The 26,250-nt window shown below is 36.7% G+C and overlaps 1 protein-coding gene across 2 annotated transcripts in view; it reads left to right on the top strand.

Moving 5' to 3' along the window:
• The window catches only part of PHF6 (PHD finger protein 6), a 53,838-nt gene extending 31,671 nt beyond the window's left edge, over positions 1-22,167 (top strand). Inside the window, exons 6-11 of one of the 2 annotated variants that reach the window (XM_084870257.1) lie at positions 4,006-4,172; positions 4,342-4,485; positions 5,753-5,857; positions 8,447-8,580; positions 18,517-18,646; positions 18,969-22,167. In XM_084870257.1, the coding sequence (XP_084726383.1) occupies positions 4,006-4,172; positions 4,342-4,485; positions 5,753-5,857; positions 8,447-8,580; positions 18,517-18,646 (680 nt within the window). In that variant the 3' untranslated portion in view covers positions 18,969-22,167. Of the gene's footprint in view, positions 1-4,005; positions 4,173-4,341; positions 4,486-5,752; positions 5,858-8,446; positions 8,581-18,516 lie in introns of both variants that reach the window. The other variant, XM_084870258.1, reaches the window with a different exon arrangement.
• The last annotated feature ends 4,083 nt before the right edge of the window (positions 22,168-26,250 follow it).

Genomic DNA, 26,250 nt, shown 5'->3' with positions numbered 1-26,250 from the left:
CGGCTTGTCCCTCTCCTGGGCCACAGGCAAAGGTGCAGCTGCTGGCGCCTAGGACCACAGGCCAGGCAGCTTGTTCCTCTCCTGGGCCACAAACCCAGCTGCTGGCACCTGGTACCCTAGAGTAGGTGGGTTGTCCCTCTCCTGGGCTGGAGCCTTGCTGGTCCCCATTCCACTCTCCCCAGCCTGAGTGTCTGAGCAGTTATGGTGTGATGACATGAGGGTGTGATAACGATTTGCATATTAGCTTTTTATTATATAGGACTTTAAACTTACCAGACTTGAGGTCCTGAACCTAACTGTCCCTATACCTGGGCTCCTGAGCATTAAAGAGAAAAAAATCAACATGATATAGAAAAATGTTAATTACATGCAAACAAGGGGTTAGAATAAGATGGGACTTTGGAGACATTGTAGAAAATAGGTCTAGGCAAAGTACCAAAAATTAGGTACAGTGGTATATCGGCAGATAGGAGCGGGTGCAGGCTGGGATAAGGAACATACAACCCCATGCACGAATTTCATGTACCGGGCCTCTAGTATTTAAATAATAAGAAACTTCTATTATATTTTTTCCTATGCATTTACTATCTTTGGTGTTTTCCATTTCTTGGCATAGTTCATTATTTGTATCTGGGAAAATTTTATTTCTGCCTGCAGGACTTCTTTTAACTTTTTTTTTTTTTTTAATAAATCTTTATTGTTCAGATTATTACAATTGTTTCTTCTCCCCCCCACCCATAGTTCCCCTCCACCCAGTCCCCACCCCACCCTCTGCCCTTACCTCCCCCCCCCAATCCTCATTCATAGGTATATGATTTTTGTCTAGTCTCTTCCCATACCCCCCACACAAACACACCTTTCCCCCTGAGAATTAGCAATCCCCTCCCATTTTATGCCCCTGATTCTATTATATTCACCAGTTTATTCTGTTCCTCAGATTTTGAATTCACTTGAATTTTAGATTCACTTGTTGGTAGATATGTATTTGTTGTTCATAATTTTTATCTTTACTTTTTTCTTCCCCCCCCCCCCCCTTTTTAAAGAGCACCTTTTAGCATTTTATGTAACATTGGTTTGGTGGTGATGTACTCCTTTAGCTTTTTCTGATCTGGGAAGCTTTTTATCTGACCTTCAATTCTGAATGATAACTTTGCTGGGTAGAGTAATCTTGGTTGTAGGTTCTTGTTATTTATCACTTTAAATATTTCTTGCCTCTCCCCTCTGGCCTGCATAGTTTCTGTTGAGAAATCAGCTCATAATCATACGGGTGCTCCCTTGTAGGTAACTGTTTTTATCTTGCTGCTTGTAAGATTCTCTCTTTGACTTTTGCCCTTGGCATTTTAATTATGATGTGTCTTGGTGTGGTCCTCTTTGGATTCCTTTTGTTTGGGGTTCTGTGCACTTCCTGGACTTGTAAGTCTATTTCTTTCACCAGGTGGGGAAGTTTTCTGCCATTATTTCTTCAAATAGGTTTTCAGTATCTTGCTCTCTCTCTTCTTCTGGCACCCCCATAATTCTGATGTTGGTACGTTTGAAGTTGTCCCAGAGGCTTCTTACACTATCTTCAACTTTCTGGATTCTCTTCTCTTCTTGCTTTTCCGGAAGAGTGTCCTTTGCCTCTTTGTATTCCAAATCTTTGACTTGATTCTTCCATTCTTCTAGTCTGCTGTTGGGTCTGTGTATAATATTTTTTATTTCAGACAGTGTATGTTTAATTTCTAGTTGGTCCTTTTTCATATCCTCAAAGGTCTCGTTAAATTTATCAGCCTTTTCTAGGAAATTCTTGAAAAACCTTATAACTGTGGTTTTGAACTCTATATCCAGTCTTTTGTTCTCCTCTATTTCTTTTGTTTGAGTTCTTTTTCCTTTTCTCGGCATTTTCGATGCTTCCCTGAGTTGGTAGGGTAGCTTTGTGGGCATGGGTGTCCTATATGGTTCAATAGGTCAGCCTCCCAGTTTCCTGATATGGACACTCTTGGTGCACCCCTTTGTGGACTGTGTGTTCACCCTTGTTGCAATTAAGTCTTGATTGTTGTTGGTGTCACTGGGAGGAATTGACCTCCAGGGCAATTGGCTGTAAGGACCCGCTGTGTCTATAATGGAGGAATTTCTGTGCTGGAGACATGTTTATGGGGCAGGACTTGTTCCAGTGGGGCTTTGGTGCTCACTGAGTCTGCCTCTTGAATGTGTCCCTTATGAGAGTAGTTGAAATCTGGTGTCATCTCACACAAACCACTAGATACACTACTTTCTGGATCTCCAATGGGGTGCAGGTCAGCTACTGTCTGAGGCCACCCAACAGGAGCTACAGCAAGAACTACAGTTTTCTCTTCTTTGCTTGGGGTTTGGAGGTTTTAGAGCTCAGACTAGAGCTGCAGATTGTTTGGTTAAGCTGTGATAGGGAAGGCCATTTATATGCAAATGCCGCTATGTGGAACTTGGATGGGTTTGTAGATTGTATGGGGCGGGGTCTCAGGGAGTCACTAGGCTAGGGCGTGGCAAAAAGCAATGACTGCCAGTCAGCCATCTCTGCCTTTCCCTGTTTCCTAGTCTCCACATCCCGTGCTCCAGTGCAGTAAACAATGATTGCTGGGCGCACCTCTGGAAGAAAGTCACTCTCACTTTCCGACCTGATGGCCAACAGTCCAACTTTTCCCCGTAGGTGTCTGGGTCCCCCGGGTCTCCCCAGAAACTGGATTTCAGAGTAATCGGGAGCTTGTCTCCCTTCAGGTTGGAAAAAAGCAGTGTGCCCAGTCGCCCGCCACCAGCCCGATTTGCGTGCCTTCGTACCTCAGCTTTACAATGCTTGTGCTCTTTTATCTTTTCTTCTAGTTGTAGAACTTCCACTCAGCCAGCTTTCCTGTAGTTCTGGGTGATAGACGTTTTTTCTTTTAGTTGTAGTTTTGAAATTGTTATGCGAGGTGGTAGTTTAGTTGTTTATCTATGCCACCATCTTGGTTTCTCTAGCATAGCTTTTCTTTTTTCTTTTTTTTAAAGTATATTTTATTGATTTTGTACAGAGAGGAAGGGAGAGAGATAGAGAGTTAGAAACATCAATGAGAGTCATCGATCAGCTGCCTCTTGCACACCCTCTACTGGGGATATGCCTGCAACCAAGGTACATGCCCTTGACCAGAATCGAACCCGGGACCTTTCAGTCCCCAAGCCGACACTCTATCCATTGAGCCAAACCGGTTTCAGCAGTAGCATAGCTTTTCTATTGCTTATGTTAGAAATTCCTTTTATACTTAATATTAATATTTGTTTAATTACTTGATAAGTTAGTTCATTTGTAGATGACTTCCTTGTTAAATTTGATCATTTCATTTTCATGATAGTTTACAGAACTAGCTGTCTAGAGCAGTACTGTTCAGTAGACTTTTCTGTGATAGAAACATTGTCTGATAGAAACATTGTCTGTAATGTCCATTAGAGACACACCTTGCCGCATGTGACTAGTACACACTTGAAATGTCATCAAGGCAGTTGAGAAACTGAAGGTTAAATTCTTCTTAATTATAAACGACTTAAATTTTAAAAAGTCTCATGTTGCTAGCAGTTACTATATTATACAGCACAGATATACCTACTTTATGTTCATTTAGTTTTCCAAATTGTTCTAAGTTTATTTTCTAGGTAAAGTGTTCTGATTTCACCAACAGTGTAAGGTAAGACTCTGAAACCTATGGTCAAGAAAATGAGCTAATTCTAAAAATTAATTTATTAGAGTTTATAGATGTTTACTGAATTATGTAGAAAAGATCACAAAACCAATTTTTATAGAATTATGTTCAATTAAATAATTTTCAATTGTAATAAAAGTATTTTTGTTTGATTTTTTACATTTATATGAAACTTTAAGTTGCTGTATTAACATATCACAAATCATTTCTCCTTATTTCCAAAGGCAGTTTTATTCTAAGGCGAAACCTATGATCTAATGCTCATGAACTAATGCTCATTTTAATGTTGGTCCATGTAAAGTTTTTGTTCATTTTTAAATAGCTGATTTAGAAGAAAGTTTTAATGAACATGAACTGGAGCCCTCATCACCTAAAAGTAAAAAGAAAAGTCGCAAAGGAAGGCCACGAAAAACTAATTTTAAAGGGCTGTCTGAAGATACCAGGTCCACAAGCTCTCATGGAACGGATGAAATGGAAAGTAGTTCCTATGTAAGTAGAAAAATGCTTTATTCTTACTTTTTGTTGCACTATGAATATTTCATTTAAATTGTGTTTATAGAAAAAAAATCATTATTTGCAATGTTAACTAAGCTTGAGGTTACTAATAGCATACTTTTGTGGATTTTAAAAAATGTTTCTTTTTCTTTTATATTTGCAGAGAGATAGGTCTCCACACAGAAGCAGCCCTAGTGACACCAGGCCTAAATGTGGATTTTGTCATGTAGGGGAGGAAGAAAATGAAGCAAGAGGAAAGCTGCATATATTTAATGCCAAGAAGGCAGCAGCACATTATAAGTGTATGGTAAGCATAGTTCATTTTATATGCTTTTAAACCCAAGTTTTTTGAAAAGCATTTAGCTAGTAACCAACTATGGTACTTTCCCCCCAGCATTAGTATTTTATAATTATTAATAGTACTAGATGGGGGGTCACTCAACTCAGCCTGCACCCTCTCACAGTTTGGGACCCCTCGGGAGATGTCCACCTGCCGATTTAGGCCCTTTCCCTGCCATCGCCGCTGAGCTAAAGAGCAGCGAGCCCGACTTCTGGCTGAGCAACGCTCCCCCTATGGGAGCACACTGACCACCAGGGAGCAGCTCCTGCATTGAGCGTCTGCCCCTTGGTGGTCAGTGTGCATCATAGCGACTGGTCATTCTGCCGTTTGGTCAATTTGCATATTAGGGTTTTATTTTATAGGATATCCTAGAGTCCCACATCTTCATAACTCAGATTTTAAAAAATATGTAGCTTCTATAATTTAGTAGGATTTAAATCAATTCTGATTATACTTACCATATTCTAGATAATCTATAATTGACTAAAAACTCAAGCTTTCAACTTTATAAACTTGTTATAAAAGATATGTTCAGTCTCCACTATAACCAAGTAAATGCCTCTTATTGTATTTTATACACTATATTGCAGCTATAGACACTTAAATTCTTTGTGCATAAGAACTGTATCTTATCGTTGCATCCTTAGTTATAGGTCTGAAATATAAATATACATAAATGTTTATTATTTAGATAGATTGTGTTGAATTATTTATCCCATTTATGATTAGGTTCTAAAATATGTATTATTTATACCAGATGTTCTTAACTTGACATGCATATTAAATTTACCTAGGGAGTTTATTCCAAAATATGTATCTCTGGAGTAGATCCCAAACATGTTTGGGGGAAAGAGATCCCCAGGTAATACTGATATGCATCTATAGATGAAATTTGCCAATTTAAACTATTTCTTAAAACTTTGTGGAAATGTAACAGTTGAGATGACAGCGTGACACTGTTGAAATCTACATTGTTTAATGAAGTATTTGAACTTGGCTCCATACTGGCAACATTGGTTTTATTTCATTCTTTTTATTTTTGGTTATATTTCAAGCAGACAGTAATTTATTAAAAATATTTGAATCAATAATTGATTATTAAGGAAAACTCTCTTTCTCAGGACATTGAAGTAATGTAACACATCTATTTCTTATTATGTTTAATCTTTTTCTAAAAAGGATTTTGAATTTTTTTTATTTTGAATATTAAATGTTCTTGCATTTTTTCTTCTAGTTATTTTCTTCTGGCACAGTCCAGCTCACAACAACATCAAGAGCAGAATTTGGAGATTTTGATATTAAAACTGTTCTACAGGAGATTAAGCGAGGAAAGAGAATGGTCTGTGGTTTTATATTCTATGCAACCTTTCTCTTCTGATGCTCTGCTTTAAATTTAGAACACTTCCAAATTTATCCAGCCATAAAAAAATTAATATAAAGTAGTCCATATGTTAAAGCACAGTATCTATTTGACTTATTTGTAATATAATAAAGGATGCTGATGTTACTGAATCTTATTCCTTTTTCTATGTAACTTCATTACTTAATAGAATTATGAGATTTATATTTCAGGGTATTTGAGAGTCTTAATAAAAAAAATGAGGTGAATGTAATGCTACTTATTAAGTTTAAAATGTTAATATTGTTTAAGCTTGCCTAAAGAAAAATTCCAAAACCCCAATAGAGCATTGAGAACCGCCTCATGTTGTTATTCTTCCTTTTTTTTATAAAAGGAAAAGAGTTTTTTCAGAGCCTTCTGTTTAAGTTAAAGTTCACGTACATAGTATGTTTCTTAAAATGTTTATCAAAGCTTTAAAGTTTTCTTTAAAATGTGCCTAAGTCTCATGTTTTTAAGCATACTGAATTACTAATAAATAACATTAGGAAATATCGGCATCTTTATTCATCATTACTTTACAGTTTATGAATATTATAAAATATCAATGGAATGCAAAAATCTCTTCTTTAAGACAGCAATTACCTCTAGAAATGACTTTAATTTTTGAAATATTTTTAATTGTGAAAATTTTCAAACATATCAAAATTAGAAAGATTAGTAACACACGTCTGTCCATCACCTTGACTCATCAGTTATCAAGAATTTGCGGCACTCGTTTCATCTATGCCTTTTAATCTTGTTGCTTGAAGTATTTCAAAGCAGAGCTGAGACTTGATATCATTTCACCTCTACATATTTCAGTATGTATCTCTTAAAAGTTGGACATTTTCTTACCTAACCACAATGTCATTATTCTTTATAAATTAACAATGAGTCCTCAGTGTCATTTAATACCTAGTTGTCTCAAAAAATCTTTTTAAAGTTCATTTGTGTTAATGAGAACCCAAAGGAGTCTCATACATTACATGTGGTTTTTATATATTCCTTCAGTGATCCAGGGCACACCCTCCTCCCTGTCTTTGTTGTTTCTGGTTTGGTTTTGTTGTATGCCATTGACTTGTTGAAGAAACTTAATTGATTGTCTTGTAGATTATCCCACATGCTTTTATTTGTCTGTTTGCTTTTTCATGATGCCATTTAACTTGTGTCTCTATTCGCCAGATTTTCTTTTAAAATGAAGTTAGATGTAAAGTCTTGATTAGACTCAGTTTCAGCATTTTGGGGGATAAGAATACTTTACAGGTGGTACTATATCGTCCATATTTTATCATATCAGACAACTCATAATGTCTGATCTTTGGATTCAGGCAGTGAGTCTGATCCCTCCGTTTTGAAATTCCTTTTCAGTCTTTCACCTAGTGGTTTCAAACATTGATGATCTTTGTCTAAATCCATTAGGAATGACCATTTGTTTGGGGAATTACACTTTTGAAGTTTAATCCACACTTTTGAAGGTGTGAAGACTGTTGATGTTCTCTCTTCCATTTAAATCCATTTCAGTTTATACTTCAATTACACTTTTAAAAATGAAACTCCTTTAAAACAGAATGTATAGGCTAAAAAAGGGGGAATCATTTAATCATATCATGCATAGCAGTGTTGTTGTGTCATATAGCTAAAGTCTAAATAGGTGACTGGGATAACAATTCAGTTCTTTTGATCACCTTATTTACCTCTGCACTGTTGAATATTAGTGCAAGCAATAACCTAGCATTTCACCAAGTGTGCTCCAATGGAAATTAGCCCATCAAGATGCTTCCCTAGCCCTCCAAAAATAAGAGAGTATCTGGAGTTCAGTAAACTTGTGAACTGTTTACTATACCCTCCTTCCTGGAGAAAACATTGTGAGAAGTCCTTCCAGAAACAATCTGTTTAAAACTAACATTTCTCAAATTTCTTTGACTGTGACATCCTTTTGCCATTAGTCACCTTTTAATCTCTAACATTCTTTTTTTTATATATATAGCAAAGGTGGAAATTTATTGAAGAACAAGTATAGACTCCCACGTGTGGAGAGGGAAAGAGTCCCCTAATCTCTAACATTCTTGAGGCAAATGTGATCTAGGCCAGATCGAGGTCTTGAAAAGATTTCAGCCCCTTCAGTCTCCAGTCTCTGCGCTTTTGCCTACTTGTTAGCAATTCCTTTCTGGGGGAATTGCTTCCCTGTCTTCTCATTCCATAATAGGAAAGGAGCTGATCTCAGGGAAGAAAAGGAGCCGACCACTAAAATATAGAATACCATTCTTTTTGTGTTTGGCAGTATTAAGAAGTGTCTAATTTATGTTTGTATGTCATATCTCTAACGGGATGACTTAATATTAGAAAGTCTATCAAAGTATGGTTGAAATTACTGCATTATTTGATATATTGCTATATAATAAGTTCAGTGCATTACTTTTTAATAGAAAATTGGCTGATTTCTTTGTTAGCTGGAATGTTTGGCTGAAATATGGCTAAAATAGAAAAAAAATGAGATTGCATAGACTTGGAAATACTGCTTATGATTATTCTTTCTCTTCCCTTAAACAGAAATGTACACTTTGCAGTCAGCCCGGTGCTACTATTGGATGTGAAATAAAAGCCTGTGTTAAGACTTACCATTACCACTGTGGAGTACAAGACAAAGCTAAATACATTGAAAATATGTCACGAGGAATTTACAAGTAAGAGAACAATTGTTCATTTTCCATTGTCAGTAAGTAACTGCCCTTAAACAGATGGCATTTAGTTTACTTAATCATTATTTTATTTTTATTTTTATTTTTTTTAAATATATTTTATTGGTTTTTTACAGAGAGGAAGGGAGAAGGATAGAGAGTTAGAAACATCGATGAGAGAGAAACATCAATCAGCTGCCTCCTGCACACCCCCTACTGGGGATGTGCCCGCAAGCAAGATACATGCCCTTCACCAGACTCAAACCCGGGACCTTTCAGTCCACAGGCCAATGCTCTATCCACTGAGCCAAACCAGTTTCGGCCTAATCACTATTTTACGTGGTATTTAGCAAAGTATAGAATACTGAGGACTCTATATAAGAAATGAGTACTGCAAATAGCATTTTCCTCTAACTATACATCCCTGAATTAGCATTCATTCAACTTGTTTTTATTATGATTACTATGTGCCAGCCATTGTACCAGGATTTGAGCTTACAAAAGTGATCAAAATAGATATGGATTGTGCCTTCATGAAGCTTACAGTCTAGTGAGAGAGACATATTAATTCAGTGGCTACATGCTAAGTATACAATTACAAACTACATAAGTACTTTAAAGGGTACATTACCAAGCACTATGAGAACACATAACAAAGAGGACCTAACCTAGCTCATAGTGGTAGAGTGTTTAGGAATTTCCTTAAGACACAGTGCTTGAGCTGAGATATGAAGGGTGAAAATGAATATGGAGGTGTTGGGAAAGTGTTGTAGGCAGAGAGTGATACAGAAGCAAGAATACAAATGGGGAGGTGAGTTAGGAGGCTACTGCTGAGGGTCCAGGTGACAATTGTTGGGAGCTTAGAATAGGATAGGGTTATGAAGATACAAATCAAAAGATACTCATAAAAGAATGATGGAAGAGTAAACTTCGGCAGTTTGAGATTATAAGCTACCCTCTTTTTTATGGGTCTTCCATGTGCTGCATTGGGCTAGTGCAGTGGTCGGCAAACTCATTAGTCAACAGAGCCAAAATATCAACAGTACGACGATTGAAATTTCTTTTGAGAGCCAAATTTTTTAAACTTAAACTTCTTCTAATGCCACTTCTTATAGACTTGCCCAGGCCATGGTATTTTGTGGAAGAGCCACACTCAAGGGGCCAAAGAGCCGCATGTGGCTCGCTAGCCGCAGTTTGCCTGCCACGGGGCTAGTGTTATCAATGTGCATCTATAATGGTTCCATGTATTTAATTGAATGGGGAATAAGTTGGTAGGGATCCCTGAATTTTATTTGCCTGTGCAAATTATAAAGCATTTCCTTACTCTCACATTCTCAGTATGCAATGAACCAGTGACTCGGGGCCTACTCTTCTGTGTACAAAACAATTTACATAAGCAATCACCGTGTCATTTGAGTTTCTGCATGAGGTGCCAATGCTGTATTATAAAATTTGCAAAACCTTGTTTAATAATAAAGACACAGATGATTTTCAAGTGAGTTTTATAAAGCCTTTATGGAACAAGTAATTCCAGTATTATTTAAAGAGGTCCACCTGGCACAGAGCAAAAGATGGAAAACCTCTTGGTTCATTCTGTGAAACTTGCATAATTGTGGCACCAAAATTGACAAAAATAACATTTAAAACAAAACAGAAACTATAGACCCGTCTAATTTTATAAATATATATACCAAAATCCTAAGTAAAATATTATAAAATCAAGTGCTGTATTCTCACAATTTAAAGACTGTTCAAAATTAGGCAGTATATTAATGTGGTCCATTATAATTAATAAAGAAAAATCTTATCACCTCCTTATAGATAGTGAAAGGACATTTGCTACCATTTAATGTCCATAAATTTTAAAGTTAACAAGAGTGCTCTTGATAAGCTAGGAATCTTAATAGAGTGTTTATGAGAAAACAACAGCAACTAGCTTATTTAGTGTTAAAGGGACAATGGTCCTTATTCATGGTTGAGCCTCAGAATCACCTGGGGGAGGATAGGGCCCTCTTTAGAAATGTTATTTGCCTGGACCCCATCCTCAAAGACTTAAATTCAGTAGGCAGAGACCCAAACTATGTATTTTTATGACTCCCCATGTGATTTTCATGTTCATCTCTAATTGAGAACCACTATACTATCATACTTTCATTCAGATCAGGAATAAGACAAGGTGCCAACTCCCAACGTTGTTTTCAGTGTTCTTCTGGAGGGTTAAGCCAATATAGCAATAGGAAGGAAAATGTATAATAAATATTGTGAAGGAGAAAAGCTGTCGGTGTTTTTGATGCCATTATCTACAAGAAAATACAAAGGAATCAATTCTGAATTTATTAAACTTAATTCCTCAGTAAGGCTAATGCAAATGAGGCAAATTTTTAAAAACAATTGCAATAATAACTAGTTAGAAATGTAAAAGAAATAGCCATGAGTTGGTTATAAGCGTGTGAAAAACTGTTCACCTTATTAGTAATTAAGGTAATGCAAATTAAAACAAGGTCTTAGCAATTTTTGCTTATCAGATGGGCAAAGATTAGTAGAATTCATATTAGCTAATGTTAGCTAGGTTCTAGAGACCCAGGCATTCTCAAGGGGTGTTCAGGTAGAAAGTAAATTGATACAACTTTTTAGGAGAGCAGTTTATCATTGGAGACCAAACCTTGAAATAATGCATTTGCTACTAGACTATTTGTAGGGATTTTTCTCAGGGAAATGAACAGACAATATAGTACAAAGATAAATGTGCAAGAGTGTCATTGTATTATTGTTAATGATTACTGCCATATCCACTAGAGCATTTTAGAATCAGCTATATTAAGGACTGACCAGGTTACCATAGGTGGCGTCAATCTACTCAAGACAGGAACTGTAGCATACCAGCAGGGTAGCATCAAATATTCCACTTCTGTGGGAGTCCTTGCAGTAGTCAGAATAGCAGTACAGCTCAGGACTAATAAAACCTGATCCAGCCAAAACCGGTTTGGCTCAGTGGATAGAGCATCAGCCTGAAAGGTCCCAGGTTCTATTCCGGTCAAGGGCATGTACCTTGGTTGTGGTCACATCCCCATGAGGGGGTGTGCAAGAGGCAGCTGATTGGTGATTTTCTTTCATCAGTGTTTCTGACTCTCTTCCTTTCTGTGAAAAATCAATAAAATATATTTTAAAAAAATAATAATGGCAGCTATTTAAAAAAAAAAAAAAAAAAAGACCTGATCCACAGGGAGTGGGCATGGGATCCACCACCTTGGCTTAAAAGCTTCATACCCCATCATAGCCAGTGCCTCTTATAAGTTATATAGGCATAGGTAATTTTCAGGTTATATCATAAAGAGAACCAAAGATAGCTTCTTATCAGAATATTTATAATTCTTCCAATGAAGATAGAGTCTACCAATTTGAGGGTAACATAGCTTAGTAAAATAATTGACACCCATCCATTTCTTTAAAGTTGCCAGTGGAACAGAGGCAGAGAGTTAACCAAAGGTGAAATTTTCATGCAGAATGGGAAAAGATTTTTTGTTAATCTTTTATCCTCAATAGCTAAATAAACCAGAATGTTCATTAGGAGACTTAATAAATTTTAGTTCATGCATTTAGTGGAATACTGTGCAGCAGTTAAGAAATGAAGTAGCTCTATGCATAGAATTGTGAAGAGGTATTTCTGTGATAGAGTAAGGGGGGAAATAAGTTGTAGGTGTGTACAATATATGTGTATATTTTCATATACATAGAAAAATTTGTTTATTCAGTAAACAAATTTGTTACCTCTCATTCATTGCAGAGGGATGGAGGTGAAGAGGCAATTTTATATTCTCTTTTATACTGTGGTATTTGAATAGTTTTATGAGTAATACATAATTATTTAAAGTAGCCTTTAATATTTTAAAATAACAGACCCATTTAAGCATCTAAAATCCAATATATGGAGAATTTGTATGTTTAAATTTTAATTTTATTTAGGCATTTTTTATTATAAGAGTTATCTGTTTTTGTTTTGGGGAAGAAATGAAAAATATAGGTAAGGAGAAACATTTAATGTCAACTTTAATTCTATCACCAGAAATAACAATTTTAAATCTTGGAATACTTTCTTCAGACATTTGTGTGATCATAAATATGTGTATATTTATTTTAAAAAAAGATTTTATTATACTGTTTTATAAAATCTCTTTTTCACTTACTATCTCCATGACATTTTTTTCTGTGACATTAGTTTTACATCACTATTTTAATGGTTGCATGATATTCCATTGCATTGATATATCAGATTGTTTAATCAACTCTTTTCTTATAGACATTTATGTAGTTTTTACTTTTTAACTATTAGAAAACCATGTTGCAGAGACCATCTCTAAACAAAAATATTTGCATTAGGATCCATGATGATTTGAATGGCTCTTTTTTATTTTTTTATATTTAAATTTATTTCTAAAATCTGCTTATAATGTGGATTCCAGATTATTTTATCATAGAGACCATTGAGTTCAAATGATAGTCCATATGTATATAGTACTTTAGGGAAAGAAGCGTAGGAAAATGGGAAATACAAGGAGGAATATTTCTGAATGAAGTGTCTTCATTCTATGTAGCTTGTTTTAACCAGCCTTTTCTGGATCCTGAATATATTCATATTTAAAAGGCAAGGGAAAATAATATAGTTGCCGGGGCTAACCAGCAGACCCTGAGTGACGGATGAATAATTACTCTGACACACATTTCTGTGAAATGGAGGGCTAAGGGACAGCCTGGTTAAAGAAACAGACATCCCCGTTCACCTGCCTCCTTAGGCTTTTACTGTAGCAACAGCTTGAACTAAAATTAACTTCTAGATGCTATTAGCAGGGTAAATATCTTTGAGAAAACACATACATCTGCAGTGTCCTTTAAGCAAGAACGTCTGGAGTCTAAACATAAAGATTCCAGTAAAACACCAGAGGCTCAGGCTTGTTTGGAAAAGTCAAGGCAGGGTCTGCCACTTTTGGCCAGGTTCCCCTAGGGGCCTCCGACCTTTCGAAGATTCCTCTTTACAAACTTGCCAACCAAGTCCCATGCTTCCTCACAAGTAATGATTGTTTTTAATCCTATTTTATTATCTTTATTCTTAACTATTTAAATATGTATTTTTTTAAATGTCAATCTCCCACCGTAAAAAAGTAAGTTCTGTAACAGCAGTTATCTTGTTTGACCAATCGACAGCTGTGGCCTTGATATCTAGACCGGTGAAGGACATGTAATGGGCCCATGGAAAATAGTACTTGAGTGAAAAAGTAATCGCACAAAAAGATTAAACTTTGTTTTAATAACAAAGGGCTTATCCTTTTAGATAAAACTCTATTATAAAAATATTCAAAAGTATACTTTATTTTGTATACTTCTGAATATTTTATACTATATAATTCTCTATCTCAGGGGCACTAAGTTGTTATCATAATTATTTCATCTGTGCTTTAATATACCCAGATTAAAACATATTATGTAGGTCAGCAGTTGCCAACCAGTAGCCCACGAACCACAGGTGGTCCATGAGGTCCGAAAGGTTGGCAACAGCTGATATGGGGTATATTAAAGCAGAATCCCAGAGTTTATCATTTTATCCCTACATACTTCAATATGCATCTCTTTAAAATATGGGTGTTCCTTACTTAATCACTATGCCATTGTCATACTTTTTAAAATAAGTTCTTCGCATCATATCATATATTCAGATCACATTTCTCCAATTGTCATAAAAGTATCTTTTTAGATTTGCTTTGCTCAAATCTCAATACATACATTGCATTTGATGGATGTGTCTCTTGAGTCTCTCAATTTAGAGAAATCTCTGCTTCATGTCAATTTTTGCCCCTACTTGTTGAAGAACCTCAATAAGTTGTCCTCTAAAAGTCTTACATTCTAGATTTTTCTGTTTGCTTTTTAAAAATATATATATATTTTTTATTGATTTCAGAGAGGAAGTGGGAGGGAGAGAAATATCAATGAAGAGGGAATATCATTGATTGGCTGCCTCCTGTACAACCCACACTGGGGATCAAACCCGTAACCCGGGCATGTGCCCTTACCGGGAATTAACCTGTGACTTCCTAGTTCATAGGTCAATGCTCAGCCATTGAACCATGGGCAGTTGGGCTCTATTTGCTTTTTTAATGAGGCCATTACAGTGGTGCCTCACACAATGAACTTAATTCGTTCCAGGAGTAAGCTTGTTATGCGAAAAGTTCGTTATGTGAAACGCGTTTTCCCATAACAATACATGTTAAAAAAAATAATTCGTTCTGTAGCATAAAATATGCTAAGATGACATAAAAAAATATGCTAAGATGACATATTTTTATTTAGATACATCTAAAAACAATTTTTTTTAAAAAAAAACACATTTTTTAAATTTTAAGACAGACTAAGTAGAGTCTACCGAATCTTGCACATCTTCATCCATTTTCTGCTTTTTGGCCGATGGTTTCATGAAAAACCTGTCCAAAGTTCGCTGTGCGGGGCGTTCGTTATGCGAGGCACCACTGTACCTCATTTCTCTTCCCCTCCATATTTCCCATAAACTGTAAGTTGGTTCAGAGGTTTAATTATATTCGGGTTATATTTTGGGGAAGATACTTCATAGCTGCAGTATGTAGGAATCTCACTCTTGATATTTGAACTCATGAGTCCCAATGTTCAGTGTTTGAAGAGTATAAATTTTCCATGGTTCTTTGAAAAAGTCTATACTAATAACAGTTTAATATGCTAATTAGACCAGACATCTTTTAGACCTCCTTCCAGACAAAGCCATGGTGTTAGGGGCTAAGGCATAGGCGTTTATGGGTGATCAGGCTGGCAAGGGAGCAGTTAGGGGGCGATCAGGCTGGCAGAGGAGCAGTTAGGGGGCGATCAGGCTGGCAGACAGAGGCAGTTAGGGGTGATCAGGCCAGCAGGGGAGCTCAGTTAGGGGGATCAGGCCAGCAGGGTAGCAGTTATGGAGCGATCAGGCTGGCAGGCAGAGGCAATTATGGGGCAGTCAGGCTAACGGGAGAATGTAGTGGGTGATCAAGCTAGCAAGGGAGCAATTAGGGGCATCAAGCCGGTAGGGGAGCAGTTAAGGGACATCAGGCTGGTAGGGGAGCAGTTAGGGGGCAATCAGGCTGGCAGGGGAGAATTTAGTGGTAATCAGGCTAGCAAGGGAGCAATTAGGGGCATCAGGCCGGCACATAAAGATGGTTAGGGGTGATCAGGCAGGCAGGCAAGCGAGTGGTCCTGGATTGCAAGAGGGATATCCAACTGCCAGGAGTCGGACATCCCCTGAGGGATCCTAGATTGGAGAAGGTGCTGGCCAGGCTGAGAGACCTTCCTCCCACACCCCATTCATGCATGGACCTCTAGTTTTGAAAATAAAAGAGTAATGAGCAAAACTAGGACAGAAGCCAGTTGTTATTGTTGTTCCCCCACAACCTTTTATTCTATGTACACGTTAGAAACTTCTCATGTTAAACTCAGTTCTAGATCATTTGTTGCTGATGAATTCCTAAATGATCATCTTTTATCCATTGCTGACCACAAGAGGGCATCCACTGAACATTTTTTAAGAATTATTCTATCTTCTCATCTTGTGTACAGTTATGCGCAACCTAAGGATGTGAATGTGTTCTGAAAAATGGGTGACTAGGCAATTTCATCTTGTACAAAAATTATAGACTTCATTTATACAAACCTAGATGGTATAGTGTACTACACACCTGGGTTGTATGTTATGGCATGTTGCTCCTAGGCTACAAGCATGTACAGCATGTTACTCTATAAAACAACACAAGATTAAAACAAGCACAAGAGAAAAGGATGCAATCAAAAGACACTGTAAACATGAGATGTATGAGGCTGCTGCCTGCATAATACAACATACTATTTTACAGCAAACTTTCTTTTAATAAGTGGAAAGAGTACACTCTAACTTAACAATAAAAAGTACAGTATAGTAAATACAAAAACCAGTAACATAGTCCTTTATTATTATCAGTTGTTAAGTACTGTACATAATTATGTGCTATACTAGAAGCCCAGCGCGTGAAATTGCGTGGCCTCACCCACCTACATTCTCCCCGCCACGCTTGCAGCACCACCCACCCGCACCAATCTTTGGTTGTTATGGCATTAGGGCCACTGGGTTTTTATAATATAGATCTTTATGCAATTGGCAGTACAGTAAATTTGTTTACACTATTATCGCCACAAACGTGAAGAACGTGTTGCATTATGATGTTATGGTGGCTATGATATCACTAGGCAATAGGAATTTTTCAGCTACATTATAATCTTATGGAAGCACCTTCCTATATGTGGTCTGTCATAGACCTAAGCATTGTTATGCAGCACATATTATAATTTATCTAAAACTGAACTCAGATCAGCCCGTCCTTTGATTATAGTAGGGTTGGTTAGCTATAAATAAATATATTGGTACATATATATTAAAGTGGCTAAACCCTGGTCCAAAATCGCCTGCATTGCTATCTTCATAAAAAACACACACAATGAATTTCAATTATACTGTGTCTTCTGAGTCCAAATAAAAGATTGTTGAAACTACATGATGTCAAAGTATCACTCCAGAGATTATTTACTAATTTTAAAGGGGAAAACCTATCTTTACAATGGATCACTCTGGCTGTCACCAACACCTTAACCAAATTATTAAATAGCATCACTAAAATGGAACATTCTGAAATTACATGCCTCCTGAAGTATGTAGGGTTGCATACAAAAAAATTGAACCTAAAGCTAACCAAGCCCTTGGGCTTTATTTCCAATTGATAGGAAATATGGTGTGAAGGAATACCAAATAACAGTACCACGATCAGACAAATCCAGAATGTAGTATAGCTGACAAGGTGTCTAACGCTTCTCAAAAGAGTAGCATGGGGGAAATTTTTTTGAGGAACCAGTCTAGATTAAGAGAGACATAACCAAATGCAGTTCCTGGAAAACTGTCTGGTGATTCATAAAGTTATTCTAATGAAGACCAGGACACTAATGAAAAGGCATTTGAAGAGTTTGAATAAAATTGTCACATGAGATCTTGAACAGAAAGCAATCTATATATATATAAAAGCCAAGCAGCCGGAACAGTGGAACACTCAGAATGGCCAGTCACTATGAACATACACTGCAGCGGCCAGCCAGCCCATTGGGGACCCCAGTTGCCCGCCCTCAGCCTCCCACAGCCCCTTACCTCAGCCAGCCAACCGGCCCGGCCCCCATTGGCCCCCATCAAGGAACCGCTGCAGGCTCTGCAGCAGCGGCTCTCAACCTGTAGGTCACGACCCACAGGTTCAGAACCGCTAGCAGGGTCACCTAAGACCATCAGAAAACAGATATTTACATTACAATTCATAACACTAGCAAAATTATAGTTAGGAAGTAGCAACGAAAATAATTTTATGGTTGGGGGTCACCACAATGTGAGGAACTGTATTAAAGCATTAAAAAGGTTGAGAACAGCCGAAACCGGTTTGGCTCAGTGGTAGAGTGTCAGCCTGCGGACTGAAAGGTCCCGGGTTCAATTCCGGTCAAGGGCATGTACCTTGGTTGCGGGTGCATCCCCGGTGGGGGGTGTGCAAGAGGCAGCTGGTCGATGTTTCTCTCTCATCAACGTTTCTAGCTCTATATCTTTCCCTTCCTCTCTGTAAAAAATCAATTTTATATATATATATATATATATATATATATATATATATATATATATATATATTTAAGCAATATTATAAAAAAAAAAAAGTTGAGAACCACTGCTTTAGATAGAAATGGACCTGTATGTAACTAATTGTGAAGTGTTTTTAAGGGTGAATGAGGAAACCCGTATTTTAAATGGGCACCAACCTCATCCACTAATGAAATAAATATATTCTCATGAACAGAAGCAAAACATTTAGATTTTTTTTTTTTTTTTCATCATTGTAGACTATATTGTAAAAATCATAGTGGAAATGATGAAAGAGATGAAGAAGATGAGGAACGAGAGAGTAAAAGCCGGGGAAGATTAGAAATTGATCAGCAACGACTAACTCAGCAGCAACTTAATGGAAACTAGGTATGAAAGTTAATTATATCGGATCTATTGTCAGAATACAATACACATTGATAAAAACATGTTGAAATAATGGTGTGCGGTATGATTTTTTTAATGCTATTATGTTTAATTGAGCATGTCACTAGAATGCTGAGGACTGTGTGAGCTTGCATAGTTTTTTAAACTAGCGGATTTTGTAACAGTAAAAACAAGCTATCTGCTTTATCAATAAATGTAATTGTAATGTCAAATCAGTAAAATATCCTCCCTCCTCAATAACATTATATTTATTGTGTTCCCCTCAAGCATCATATTTTACATTTTTTTATCATCTTTTAAACAGGTTCATGGGACAGAGTTAGAAAACTGGGAATGAATAAGACATCCATAACTACTATTCTCTTTTCACTGTTTTCTAAAATCAAAAAGGGTTTGTAACTTTTTACTGCCCAACTCTTAGATCCTTCATTGAACTGTCTAAAAATGTCTTGTTTGTTTTATGAGCCGCCTTCATTAGATGGCAGAGTTTGACATGTCGATATTACATAGCTGTAGTTTGCAGTTTCTGGGAAGCAATTGAAACACTATTAACCCTGTGTATAGTGTCAACAGTTAAAGCAGATATTGCAATGAAGTAAGCTATATTTCTGTACTGAACAAAGTTCTGTTTAGAAGTCTGAGTTTGTTTAGTGGATTCATACTCAAGGGTAAGCATAAGCAAATTTCACCTTACAGTGCAAACACGCCTCTGGTCGCAACACATGGGAATTTGTGAATTTTTTTTCACACTCAAGTAATGAAGGCTAGAAATGAAGAGAACTTTCTTTTTCTCTTGGCTTTGACAGCAACTACTAAATATTTCTTCCAAGAAGTGTGCTAAAGCATTTCATTTGGTTCCTGTAAAGTTGTTCTCACTGACCAGCATGGACTCAAGCAACTGGTGATTATAAGCTATGAGCTCCAGTGCTTATGCCAAAATCCTCTTGACAGTAAACCTCTTCTTTTATCATGTTATATAAAGAGCTTCTAGCAAAATTATTGGATCCTTTCAAGTTTAAACTAACATTTGGCAACAACAAATTAAACCTCTTTAAGATTTAAAGGGTTACCACTCACTAAGGACTTTTAGCCACCATGTCTGAAACCCATTCCTCTCAAGTGCCGTGTTGTGTGGAACACTTCATATATTGGCCCAAAGTATGTAAGGAGGTCTCATGTGCTCTAGGAGTAAAAAACAGTCTTTGCATAAAACAGTATTTATTTTTTTAATTTTGTGACCACTATGTTAGAAACTTTATTTAATATTTTTTAATGTTTTCATTCAGTGCTTTGCTTATCTATTAAATTGGCTTTTGTGCCCTACTTTTCCTCTTAGTAGGGCTCGGTGTTGTTTTATGGATCATCAGGATTGTTTCTCAAAGCCTAAGAATCCAGCCTTTTAGAAAGGATTTTCACACTGGCATTTCTAGCTAGTGATACTTTCTTCCATTTATCTTCTGAAGCACATTTATATATTTCTTTATGGCAAAACCAAAAACTTTAGTTGTGATCTGCCTAATATTACCATAACACCTCATTATCAAGGGTAGGGATTTCTGAATGATTAGTCAACCTACCACATTAAAGCAAATTAGCAAACAAGAAGAAATCATGTTAACATGACTGTGCATCAAGATTTTTGTATCTTATGGGAAACCATTTTTAAGATATAACAGGTGGAAAATTACACTGTGCTTAATGACTGATTTTTTTAACTGCTAGTCCCTTAAAGACACATTTGTCAAGTGTGTATTCACACATTTACTTAAATCAAGGGACTCGATGATTGCTTTATTTTAACCATTTTTTATTATTTTTAGAAGGAAACTAGCTTTAGTAGTGGGTTGCTCTCCCTATATGTTTTGCTCTTCTTGCTCTAAATATGCCATTGGATTTTTTGTATGTATGTGATGAATTTACAAAATTCACCATGACTTGAAGTGCAACGACAGATCAAGATGTTTGTTTACCAAGCTATGTGACTTTTCCCAAAGGGATCTGTACTTTATTTCCTTACAGCAGCTTGAAACCCATTATTTTAAATCTTTGAATCACTGTGTCTAGATCCTTTTTACATTGTATGCCATCGATTTACCCGTGAGACAATAGAGCACCTTCATTTTTGGACAACTACTGTAATGATGTTTTTAGGAAAAATGGAAGGTGCCAGGGGTAATAATGGCCAGTCAATAATCATGTAATGGACTTCAAATACTATAGTTGTTAGTTGATGGATTTGTTATGTAATCCAGTGTATGACTTTGTATGGGTTTGTTCAACCCTTTCTCTGCCACTAGCAACCAGAATAGCACTTTACCTTTTGGTTGGCTAGGTAAGTGGCTGGCTACCTATTTTTCTCACTGTGGTGTGATTGGCTAAATAGTCTTTCATTAAAAGTTGAAATGTAAATTGAAGTCACATGAAAAAATCAACTTTGATTGTAAACCTCCGATATTTTTATTTTCTATCCATATTTGTCACATGCTGAGTAAAAGTGCCTTACAATGTAAAAATTGTACAGTACTTATGTTCCCAAGTAGCATCATCATCTTCTGGGTAGTACATTGTGGTATGAATATTTAGAAAAATGGACCTCAGCATTGTATTTACTGTTCATCTCTTAAGTCCTTAACTGTACTTTTAATAAGCATGACATTATTTGATAAGTATATAACATTTACATCGTTTCAGAAAATACTGCCATGACTGTGTTTTTACGCATATTTTAGCTTGAAATTTTAAAGCAACTTTTCTTTTTTCCTTTTCTCTTTTCCCCCCCCTATTTTTGTTTTGTTTTTGTTATTGATATTAAACAGTGTAATCTTTGCAAGCGTATATTGAAGATTATTCTGGAGCATTTATTGCCTTACCAGAAATGTTAGTAAGAAATGTTCTTTAGAGTAGAAAGATAGACCTGAGTTTCTATACTTTAATAAGAGCTCTTTGTTCCTGGGATGAGGGGGGGAGTGAATTTTACTTTCATCTCAATTTATTAAAAACCCACAACTGATACATTTTATTTCAAAAGTCAGCAATTTTAGAATTTCAGATAGTACTTGCTCAGGAGTACATGCTACTCAAGATATTAAGAGAATAACAAGCTATATAGATCTACTGTTGAATCAGAATCTATGTACTTGAACAAATGTGTGAATCTTAAATATCTCAAAGCAAAAGAAAAGTGTTCTTCCAGAATGTTGCTTTTTTTAAAAAAAAAAAAAGCGCTCAAGTTAGACCAAGGTATATAGTTTTGTTCTAACAGACATTTAGGTTAGTTGTAAAGATAAGGAATGCATTAGGGGTCAAAATCAAACATTCCTCGCTTGTTATGTATATTTTGTTCCTATTATATTGGCTTTATTTTCAAAATTGTAGTTTGTAGAACTAGCTTCCTTTTATTGGTATTGCATATACTATTCATTCAATAAATGAGTTATGACTTTCAAGTTTGTATGTATGTCTTTTTTGTGAAATGGTATAATGAACCTTATTTGTAATAGCAATAGTATTGTGTTCCTTTTAGTCTTGCTTTATTAAATTTGAGTTTAGTTCAAAGTTTCACAACATAAAAGGTTTTATCATGGAGAGACAGCAATCTTTCAAGTACAATAGAACTGCATTACATTTTAGTTCTCTTTTTATTATATGATTCAGATACCATGACCTAAATCACATCCTCTACAACTTAGTTAAAAAGTGATTTTGAAAATAAACCAAAATTCCTAATATAGTTAATCAGATTGTTAATAAGGGTACAGGATTAATATCTTTGTCATGTAGGGATTTCACTTTATAGATTTAAATTTACTCCCTTTACCATAGACAGCTTGCTTCTAGTACAGTGCTCATATATTGAGTTGATTATATCCAGGTCAGAAATCAAAAGTTTTAATTAGTGGAATATGCTCATTCCATACACACAATTCCCAACCTGCCTTCCTACTCAAAGGGGGGGAGGGGAATATCAAGCAATGTGTTCTGATTAATGATGGAACTATTTGATGGTGTGCTTTTCTGAAAATGTTACCTGATAGCACTTTGCACACACATGCGTGTGTGTGTGTGTGTGTGTGTGTGTGTGTGTAAAATCCATTATTTAGTTTCATTTTAATTACCACTATAAAATTATGGAGAAGCGATGTATGTGGTTTTCTTTAGCTGATTGAAACTATTGACAACTGGGTTGTTGTGTTTGTTTCTTTGTTTGGTGGTTTGCTTTGTTTTGGTTTTCAGCTGCAGTCATCAGCAATTGCTGAGGACATTCAAAAGCATAAATCTGGTAGAATTTCTTGGAGAATTCTATGGCCAGCAAATGGCCAGTTTGTCTTTGTAAGAGAAAACCCAAATCCATATTTTTTCAAAAATTATTTTATTTTATTTTATTACATTTTTAAAATTGAGAGGGATATGGAGACAGAGATAGAAACATCAGTGATGAGAGAGAATCATTTATCAGCTGCCTTCTGCATGCCCCACACAGGGGATTGAGCCCATAACCTGGGCATGTGCCCTGACCAGGAATCAAATGGTGACCTCCAGTTTTATAGGTCAACACTCAAACACAGCTACATCTTTTTTTAAAAATATATTTGTGCCAAAACTGGTTTGGCTCAGTGAATAGAGCGTTAGCCTGTGGACTGAAAGGTCCCAGGTTCGATTCTGGTCAAGAGCATATACTTTGGTTGCGGGCACATCCCCAATGGGGGGTGTGCAGGAGGCAGCTGGTCTATGATTCTCTCTCATCGATGTTTCTAACTCTCTATCCCTTTCTCTTCCTCTCTGTAAAAAATCAATTTTATATATATATATATATTTTTTTTTTAAACAAAGAAGCAACCAATGAATGCATAAATTGTTGACAAAGTGACTAATAGTCAATTATACTGGTCAATCAACATAAGTTTCTAAATAAAGAATAAACTGCTTGGCTGGGTATGGCTCAGTGGTTGAGTGTTGACCTATGAACAAGGAGATCATGGTTTGATTCCTGGTCAGGGCACATACCCCCTTTGCTGGATCCCCAGTAGGGGGTATGCAGGAGACAGCCAGTCAATGATTCTCATTATTGATGTTTCCATCTCACTCTCCCTTTCTCTTCCTTTCTGAAATAAATAAAAATATTTTTAAAGAATAAATTGAATGTAGTCAAGGGTGAATTGATGCCACATGGAAATTAGTTTTTTTCTAATTCTCAAAATCACATTTGGTGCTAATTAGGTGTTTATAACATTAGGCAAACAACTATTTTTTTTTTGAAAAGTTGTCAGATGTATAACATTACAAAAATAATCTTTAGCCAAAACCAGTTTGGCTCAGTGGATAGAGCGTCGGTCTGCAGACTGAAAGGTCCCAGGTTCAATTCCGGTCAAGGGCATGTACATTGGTTGCGGGCACATCCCCGGTAGGAGGTGTGCAGGAGGCAGCTGGTCGATGTTTCTCTCTCATCGATGTTTCTAGCTCTCTACCCCTCTCTCTTCCTCTCTGTAAAAAATCAATAATATATATATATTTAAAAAAAATAACAATCTTTAATGTTATACCAGTAACTCAATCTTTAATCATGTTTTCTTCCATTCTTTTTTCATATACTTATGAAATAATTAGATCTTTAAGGAGGAGCAACAAAACAGGATGACTTCATTAGAGTTCTTTTTGTAATTTCAAACAGTAGGGGTCCTGGAGTCTGCTGGTATTTTCATTTCAATGGTTAGCCAGACCATTTAACACAGGCTTATTTACAAATAGTCCTGATCCTTAAGCCTAATAGGCTAATGTTCTATATTTAGTATTGATTTAGTATTACCAGGAAGCAATAATTCTCTGAGTCTTCATCTCATGTTCTTGGATAGAGAGCAAACACACAAGATAAACAATTTCTTGAAAGTTTGCAAATCAGAGAGCTGGAATTTTGGCATTATCTTTAAATACAACTGTCTCTTCGGACCTCCCTTAGAAGAGTTGTTCTTAAGCATTTCAGCCTATCCTGTGTCCCCAAACAGCTTAGGGAGGCTATCCAATATGCTGGGGTTGGAGGCTGAGGGCAGGGAAAGGGTTCAAGGAAAACATGCTGCTTAGGAAAAAGCCTTAGCAGATACTCTTTCCCTTGGGAAAAGGCCGGGTAGGAGAGAGAAGATTTAGCAGCCTTTATAGCATTTAGTAACTGGGATCACTCCATTCCATGAAACTTGGAAATGCAGCCAGCTGTTTGTAGGCCACTTCCTTAAAAGATTGACAAAAAGCTTGAAACAGTTAGATATATTTTTTTTCCCTTTCATTCCCCCTCACCCCCCGCCAAACTCTCTTGCCTTATTTTCCCTTATCTGTACCACTCTTTCAAGAACACTCCTTTCCTGACTCTTATCCTTACCCTGATAGAAGTATTCCACAGTGTTCTGGTCTTTGCCACCTTGTATTTTTCTCACTTGTTACAATGATCTGCCACAGCTGTCTCATGTGTGTCCTAGGAGAGCTCCAAACCCTATCCACAGTCTGCTCTTCCCACTGAAGCTCCATGCTAAGTTTCCTAGACATTTTTATCCAAACTGCTGGCTATCCAAGCCTGTATCTCAAACTAAATTGTCCTGACCTGAATTTTATCCTGAATTTTGTCTATTTGTTGATGACACCATCAGTCGGTAGTTCTACAATTGGTCTGCTTTGATATCTGCATTTACTTGCTGAGTTCCTCAGCATCTATTATTCTGTCTTTTGGATCCATTCTCTATTATTACTGATAAGCTAGTTTAGATTCTACTGTTTGATTTTCTTTCTTTTTTCCCCCCTTTATTTATTAAGGTATTACAAATGTATCCTTGCCCCTTGTTCTTCCACACACACCCCCATCCTGCCCTCACCTTCATCCCCTGTTGTCTGCATCCATTTCTTATGCTTATATGCAGGCATACAAGTCCTTTGGTTGATCTCTCCCCCTTATCCCCACCCTCCCCTATCTTCCCTCTGAGGTTTGAGCATCTGATCAATGCTTCTCTGTCTCTGGATCTGTTTTTGTTCATTGGTTTATGTTGTTCATTATAATCCACAAATGAGTGTGACCATGTGATATTTATCTTTCTCTGACTTTTTAACTTTTGCCCAGATTCCTAACTTCTTTCACTCTGTACCCATGTTTATCAGACTCTTAGTCCCTTCATTTTATTTATTGAGCAGTTCTTGGCCTCGCTTTCTCTTTTTTAAATATGTTTTTATTTATTTTAGAGAGAGAGAGAAAGGAGAAAGACAGCAATGTGAGAGAGAAACATAGATCTCAGCACCCTGACCAGGGGTCGAGCCTGCAACCTGGATATGTGCCCAGGAATAGAATCAGCCACCCTTCTGTACATGGGATAACATTCAACCAACTGAGTCACACCAGCCAGGGCTTGGACTCACTTCCTTAATGATTCAGTTTGGATAAGATGACTAATCACCTCCATTACCTCTTGATAGAACTGGCCTCAACTTCCCACTTCTGTTAATTCTTCCACCCTCTTACCTCCCCTGTGCCCAGAGTTCACCCCACACTTACATGTGGGGAAGATGACCTGCTAAAGGAAACCACAACAGTGCAGACTGATGCTGCTACACAC

Source organism: Pipistrellus hanaki (genome assembly GCF_964339955.1).
Source record: "Pipistrellus hanaki genome assembly, chromosome: X".
Lineage (NCBI taxonomy): Eukaryota > Metazoa > Chordata > Mammalia > Chiroptera > Vespertilionidae > Pipistrellus > Pipistrellus hanaki.
This window is presented reverse-complemented; position numbering and strand designations above follow the sequence as displayed.